This window comes from Trachemys scripta, chromosome 16, assembly GCF_013100865.1.
Source record: "Trachemys scripta elegans isolate TJP31775 chromosome 16, CAS_Tse_1.0, whole genome shotgun sequence".
Classification (NCBI taxonomy): Eukaryota; Metazoa; Chordata; order Testudines; family Emydidae; genus Trachemys; species Trachemys scripta.
In genome coordinates this window covers 16935829-16936172 of record NC_048313.1, presented here as the reverse complement: position 1 = coordinate 16936172, position 344 = coordinate 16935829, and the positions used below count along the sequence as shown (strand labels likewise).

The window sequence follows — 344 nt, the reverse complement described above, 5'->3', positions numbered from 1 at the left end:
ATGCCACACTCAAGATGGCAGCCACCAAGCGGCCCTCACGAGGTTGCCCTTAGTGCCACACTCAACATGGCGTCCGTCCGCTCGTCGATCGATTCGTGCCGCGCCCAAGATGGCGCCCGAGTTGGGCCGCTCCTTTTGTGCCACACTGAAAATGGCGGCCACCGCGTGGTAATGAGAGACATGCCCTATCCCCCGGAAGTGGGTGTGTTTTGTCGCCAGCACTTCCGGGGCGAGAGGTCACCCGGTTTTTCCCCGCCCCGCCCCCTCCGGCAGGGATGTCCCCCGCCATGGCGACGGACGGGCCCGCGCTGGCGGAGCTGCTGCTGCAGCAGCTGGAGCGGGCG

The 344-nt window shown here is 66.6% G+C and overlaps 1 protein-coding gene across 1 annotated transcript in view; it reads left to right on the top strand.

The window, feature by feature from the left end:
- Positions 1-249: 249 nt before the first annotated feature.
- FARSA (phenylalanyl-tRNA synthetase subunit alpha) overlaps positions 250-344 on the top strand; it is a gene marked incomplete in the record, with an annotated part of 8661 nt that continues 8566 nt past the window's right edge. Inside the window, 1 exon segment of the mRNA XM_034793006.1 lies at positions 250-344. Coding sequence (XP_034648897.1) covers positions 276-344 — 69 coding nt within the window.